Source organism: Gekko japonicus, unplaced genomic scaffold, assembly GCF_001447785.1.
Source record: "Gekko japonicus isolate JY-2015 unplaced genomic scaffold, Gekko_japonicus_V1.1 scaffold51, whole genome shotgun sequence".
Taxonomy (NCBI): Eukaryota; Metazoa; Chordata; class Lepidosauria; order Squamata; family Gekkonidae; genus Gekko; species Gekko japonicus.
The window spans coordinates 964422-971123 of NW_015172004.1; the positions used below are offsets into that span (position 1 = coordinate 964422).

General features: G+C 46.6%; 1 protein-coding gene across 1 annotated transcript in view; it reads right to left on the bottom strand.

The window, feature by feature from the left end:
* Positions 1-6702, bottom strand: part of LOC107117946 (coiled-coil domain-containing protein 141-like) — a 77450-nt gene that overhangs the window by 26468 nt on the left and 44280 nt on the right. Inside the window, exon 3 of the mRNA XM_015420141.1 lies at positions 2570-2761. Within this exon, the coding sequence (XP_015275627.1) occupies positions 2570-2761 (192 nt within the window). The remainder of the gene's footprint in view (positions 1-2569; positions 2762-6702) is intronic.

A 6702-nucleotide genomic window follows, 5' to 3' on the forward strand; every position in this document is an offset into this window, starting at 1 on the left:
AATACAAGCCTCCTCTGAGACTTGATCACACCAATCTTAACTCTCTCTTGGGTCTTGATGCCTGCCAGCCATTCCCCCTGCCTGGGGGAAGCCGCGTTGGACCCAAATACAGTCCAAACTGCTGTAAGGAACACCCGTCCACCCTGAGCACTTACAGGGTGCGTCAAATCGCCATTTTACCCTGACCGGAAGCAGGGGGTGGGGCTTTGTCGTGTACCCCGCCCCCTGCACCTCACCCGGGGGAACAGCGATCCCCGCGATTCCCCCGAATCGACCCCTGACACAATCTATTCATGGATCCCACACTGGATGACCTTGGGCAAGTCACTTTCTTCGAGCTTGTTTTTTCGTCATGCTGAGATTCTTCCACAGTACCTCACAGTCCAGTGTAGTACCCTGGTGGGGGGGAGGACTGGAGGGAATTGGCTGATATTTAAATGGCTTTATGCTAATCATTTTTTGGTCATGTCAATTTATATTGATATCCTGCCTTTCCTCTTGGATGGGGCCGTGGTGGCTCAGGGGTTAAGATGCTGAGCTGCAGACCAGAAGGTCTGTAGTTCGGCAGTTCGAGACCCGAGTGCTGCATGACGGAGTGAGCTCCCGTCTCTGGTCCCAGCTCCTGCCAACCTAGCAGTTCGAAAGCAAGAAATTGCAAGTAGCTAAATAGGTACCACTTCAGTGGGAAGGTGCACCTCGGTGTTTAGTCATGCCAGCCACATGACCACAGAAATGTCTTTGGACAGCGCTGGCTCTTCGGCTTGGAAATGGAGATGAGCACCGCCCCCTAGCGTCGGATTCGACTGGCTTTCAAGCAAGGGAAACCTTTACCTTTACCTTTTTCCCCTCTTGCTTCAATATCCTGCCTTTCCTCTTGGTTCAAGGCAGTCTTCCTCTCCCTTTTAAATACAGCAGATGTCTGATATGTTTGCCCTTTGTCTACTAAGTAAAATTGTAAAACTAAATAAAATTGTAAAACTAAATAAAACAAACCAGTGAAGTTCAGAACGTTGCAACCTCGGATGAAATTAAGAAAGATGATGAAAAATAAGCCTTCTGCTCTGCCTGCCTCTCCTCATGTTCTGCCCTGTTTTTATGATCTTTATGATATAAAACAAATCCATTATGCTACAGCATTTGGGATTTGAGTTCTGATTTTCATTAAAGAATATCCTTGAGATGAGGCTTGCACTTTATCATAATAAAACAAAGATTATACATAATCACATTCTGTCATTTAAAGCAAAACATTTCACAGAGAAGTTTCCAGTATTTCCATTTTAAGTCAATATGACATTTTCCATTCGTCCCTTGCTCAAATTCTTCAGGATATAATAAGGCCTGATCCTGGGTCCCGCTCTTGCCACTCACATCATTCTGACAGCAAAAGCAATGCTTCGTGAATTTTTATTTTATTTTGGTAGTTCTCTTGCTCAAAAGAACACCCTAATAGGGTTTCCAGCTCCAGGTTGGAAATTCCTGGAGATTTCGAGATGGAGCCTGGTGAGGGTAGGATTTGGGAAGGAGAAGGGATCTCAGACACTGGGATCTCATGACCCAAATCTTCTTAAACAAAGAAAAGACAATGGAAATTGAACTATCTCTGTCCTCCTATCCCTCAGCAGCTCCTTCTGCCCTGTGAAAAGCTGCTTCATATGGTCAGGGGGCTCTGTGGGGGGGACAAAATATGACGCACAGTGGATTACTGCCGCTCAAGGAGAAACTGGCAGGAGTTGGCCCCCATTAAGAAGCCAGTGTTGGATCAGGCCAACGACTCATCCAGTCCAACACTCTGTCACACAGTGGCCAAAAATACCAGGTGCCATCAGGAGGTCCACCAGTGGGGCCAGGACGCTAGAAGCTCTCCCACTCTTGCCCCTCCCCAGCACTGAGAATACAGAGCATCACTTGCCCCAGACCGAAGCTTCCTATCTATACCTTGTGGCTAATAGCCACTGATGGACCTCTGCTCCATATGTTCATCCAATTCCCCCTTGAAGCCATCCATGCCTGCAGCCGCCACCACCTCCTGTGGCAGTGAATTCCATGTGTTAATCAGGTGAAGCCGCGGGTCAAAGGTGAAGCCGCGGCTCAAAATCAGCCGCGCGGCTTCGGGCGTGAAATTGACCAATAGAACCAGGGCAAACGGCGGTGCATCAGCGAGGCAGCTCTAGTGCGAAATCAGCCAGAAAGTAAGGTAAGTTTGGGGGGCTCTTTGCTGAGGGAAGTAAAAAAAAGTTCTGCTAAGAGTGATAAAACTGCTCAGGGGGGATTCCTCATCCCTATGAAGCATTTCTTTTTATTACTTATGAACTAAGTCCAAGAAGTACTAATTAATTAATAAAATATTTTTAATTTTAATTATTTCTTATTTGGTGAGATACCTGAAAACTATTCCAGCCATACTTCCCTCAGGTACCTTCAGTCTAAATGTTTGTTTTGATCATTTCCCTACTAGGCGGAGCACAAACAGAAATCCACTTAGGGACTATTTTACTCCCTACCTATTCTAATACAACGAACAGAATTTTTATATAATAAATTTGCTTGAGGATTTCTGTATACAAACCTCCAGAGCTTTTTCAAAAAAATCTGCAGTAAGTTTCAAAAGTTCCCTGCGTTTCTCTAGAACAATAACAAGGGAGTCCCAAGCATCTCCCAGTGTCTCCGCCATGGCATCGTACACCTCTTCTTGATCTTTGTTTTCTTCCACAGTTTTGTCTGCTTCACGTAACAGGTCCCGAACCTGGTCTTCCAGAGGCTAAAGAGGAGAGGAAAGAAACATGAGACCAGACAAATTTTTGAAGTACTGTGGATAGCACCCATTTAATAGAACAAAGTTTTGAGTCCAGCGGCACCTTTAAGACCAACAAAGTCTAATTCAAGGTATAGGCTCTCATGTGCAAGCACACTTCTCTGAAGGACAGTGCTTGCACATGAAAGCTTATACCTTGAATCAGGGGTCGTTTCGTAGAAAAAGAGCTAGGGGAACTCATTAGCATAACTCATTAGCATATGCCACACCCCCTGACATCACCGGAAAGGTGTCATAAGGCCACACACCCCGCCCCCAACGGTCCCAGCCGCCACCGCCGGCCTTGCAGCTCCACTGCCGAGTCCCATGAGGGGCCCAGCAGTGGACCTGCAAAGCCGGCGGGAGTGCAAGGAAGCCCCGCGAAGGCCCTCCCTGGCCCCAGGCAGGCAGGGGTGGGGAGAGGCAGGGAGGAAGCAACTTACCCTCCCTCTTCTCCTGCCTCCTCCTGGCTGAATGAGGGCCGGAAGCGGGGCGGCCGGAAGCAGGGGGTGGGGCTTCGTCATCTGCCCCGCCCCCCGTACCCCACCCGGGGGAACTGCGATCCCCCGCGTTCCCCCCCGAAATGACCTCTGCCTTGAATTAGACTTTGTTGATCTTAAAGGTGCCACTGGACTCAAACTTCTTTCTGCTGCTCCAGACCAACACGGCTACCCACCTGAATCTATACCCATTTAATAATATGTGACATATTTTGTCACCAAAACTGCATGAAAAAACACAACAGGCATAACAGCAGAACAATTTCCTTTAAGCCGTGCCTCATCTAAGGCACAGTTCAAGCAACGTTTGTCATGGCTTACTCTCACTGAAGTAAGCGGCACTTAAATTAGTCATGACCGAGTTCCGTCTAATTGTTTTCACGGGGACTTTAGCTGCAGCTAACTTTTGCTGCATAATTTTCTGGTTTATACATGAGGGATATCAGTCCTGTTTCAGAGGGTAGCTGAGTTGCTCTGCAGTAGAACAGATAGATTTGAATCCAGTAGCACCCTGGAGACCAACAAGCTTATACCTTGAGGCTCTTGTTGGTCTCTAAGGTGCCACTGGAATCGAATCTCTTGCAAAATGTACACTTGATTTATGATGCAGTATTTAGGAGATGGAACTTCTCCATTATTACAAATCCCCCATGGCACCCTTTTGTCCCTATACAAACATTTGATAGGAAATTACCAAGGCAGGGCTCTTTTTGTAGAAAAAGCCCAGCAGGAACTCATTAGCATAATAGGCCACACCCAACAGCAGGAACTCATTAGCATATTGGGCCACACCCCTGACAGCACAGCTCATTGGCCTATTAGGCCACTCCCCCATGTTACCAGAAGTGTGCTCATCCAGCCACACCCACCTTTTGCTTCTTATTCTGTTTACTTTGTTGTCAAAACCCTGGGCTTTTTTGTAGCAGGAACTCCTTTGCATGTTAGGCCACACACCCCTAATGTAGCCAATCCTAATGAGTTTCTGCTGTTGGGCGTGGCCTATTATGCTAACGAGTTGGGCGTGGCCTATTATGCTAATGAGTTCCTGCTGGGCGTGGCCAACTTGGGAGCCAGCCGGAACTCCGTTCCTGTGCGTTCCTGTCCAAAAATAGCCCTGGCTATGTAGAGGAATGCATTTCAGCAAGTACAGGTTTTCTTCCTCTTGCATGACAAGCCACACCTGATAGAATCCCATCTTTTATGAGGATGGGTCACAGGCTCATGGCTCAACAGTATAACACATGGCTTTGTACGCAGAAGGCTGTACTATTGCCACCCAATGTTCTTATATGTTGCCCTTCCATCTTAGCTCTGTGACCAGCTAATCTCAGTCAGAAACACGGGGCCCAGGAATTGTAGTTTTGGTTCATTTACACACAGAGGTGTCGAAGTAAATGTCATTCCGTCAGGCCGGGCGATGCGTGCCATAAAATGTAATGCCAGGTACGGGAGATATAAACTTTATGCAGGACACTGGGCAACCTAATTAATGATATTAATTTTTTCAATCAAAATACAAACATGCTTAAAACGTTAACATTATTACAGTATTTCCTTTAAATATCTCCCTGATACCCACCCTCCCACCTCCACTGCCCATTACTCATGGGCACTGGGACAGTATATAGGAACATAATGCATAGGCTCTGTCATCTGGCAATAAAGATAATGACCAGTTGCTCGTGGACCAGATAAGAGCCCTGGACAAGCTGCTCCATCCCACAGGCCGTATGTTTGACACCCCTGGTTTACAGTATAAAGAGAACTGACATATAGGAAGTCAGGGTTCTTTTTGTAGAAGAAGCCCAGCAGGAACTCATTAGCATAATAGGTCACACCCAACAGCAGGAACCTATTAGCATATTGGGCCACACCCCTGACAGCACAGCTCATTAGCCCATTAGGCCGCACTCACATGTTATCAGAAGTGTGGTTATCCAGCCACACCCACCTTTTGCTTCCTATTCTGTTTACCTTGTATGTTGTCCAAACCCAGGGCTTTTTTGTAGCAGGAACTCCTTTGCATGTTAGGCCACACACCCCTAATGTAGCCAATCCTAATGAGTTCCTGCTGTTGGGTGTGGCCTATTATGCTAACGAGTTCCTGCTGGGCGTGGCCAACTCGGGAGCCAGCCGGAACTCCGTTCCTGTGCGTTCCTGCCCAAAAATAGCCCTGTAGGAAATGAGATTGGATATACACCCACTTTCATCCCATCATAGCGCACCAGAAAAATGAAATAAGAACCTCCAAGAGATTCAGACCTATGCCAGGACCTGCGTGGTTAGACCACTAATCCAATTAATCAAGATGTTTTTGACGCAAAGCCACTTATTCCATTAGCATTCCTTTTAAGAACTTCAGCTATACATTAGTACAAAAAGATTTTCTCCACATGACTCAAGATGGGAAGTGGAGAGCTGCTTATGGCACTACATATTCCTAAAGGGAAGCCACAAGACACCTCCTTTTAACCCAAGACTCAACAACATGGAGGAGCATGAGGGCGGGGCTTTAAATAGAGGAGAGGGATTTTGTCTGAGGGATGGCTGAAGCCATCACTTCCATGGTCCGCCTCCTCCAAGCCCCACCCAGACCCGTAGCCAGGATTTTTTTTGTCGAGGGCATTTAAATTTCTCGGGGGACACCTAATTTAAGTAAAGTTGATTTAATTAAAGTTAATTCGCCTTGGTGGGGTGGTTGGGAAAGGGATGGGGAGGTATGGAAACATGCAGCCCTAATCCTTCTTCCCTTCCCCAGCCAACCTGCCTTGGTAGGCCAGCTGGGGAAGGGATAACAGATTGGGGAAGCATCTTTAAATGCTCCCCTTCCCTTCTGTCTCCCCTCGCCCAGCCAACCCACCACTGCGGGCCAACTAGGAAAGGGATGAGTAGGCATGGAAACATGACTCCCAGCGAAATATTTTTGACAATACCAATCACTTCCCGAATCCCAATACAATACTGATATTGGTACCGATATTGGGATTCAGGAATATCACTATATACCAATATTTTTCGGGTTTGGTATACCTGAACCCGAAAAATACCATTTTTTGTGTGTGCACACCCCTAGACACCAGTACTGGTACATGCATGTCTTCCCAATCACACACAGTATTCGTAGAACAAAGTTTGAGTCGAGTGGCACTTTTAAGGCCAACAAAGTTTAATTCTGGATGTAAGCTGATGAAGTATGCAAGCACATGAAAGCTTACAGCCAGAATTAAACTTTTAGTCTTAAAGGTGCCCCTGGACTCAAACTTTGTTCTGTTGCTTCAGACCAACATGGCTACAGTAGGTTCAATCTGTGTCGTATCTAGTCATAGATTTTAAAGTAGCAAGACTGAGAAAGACCTTGGAGACCTGCTACCATTCAGAGTAAATACTGAGCTGGAGCAATAGTCTATC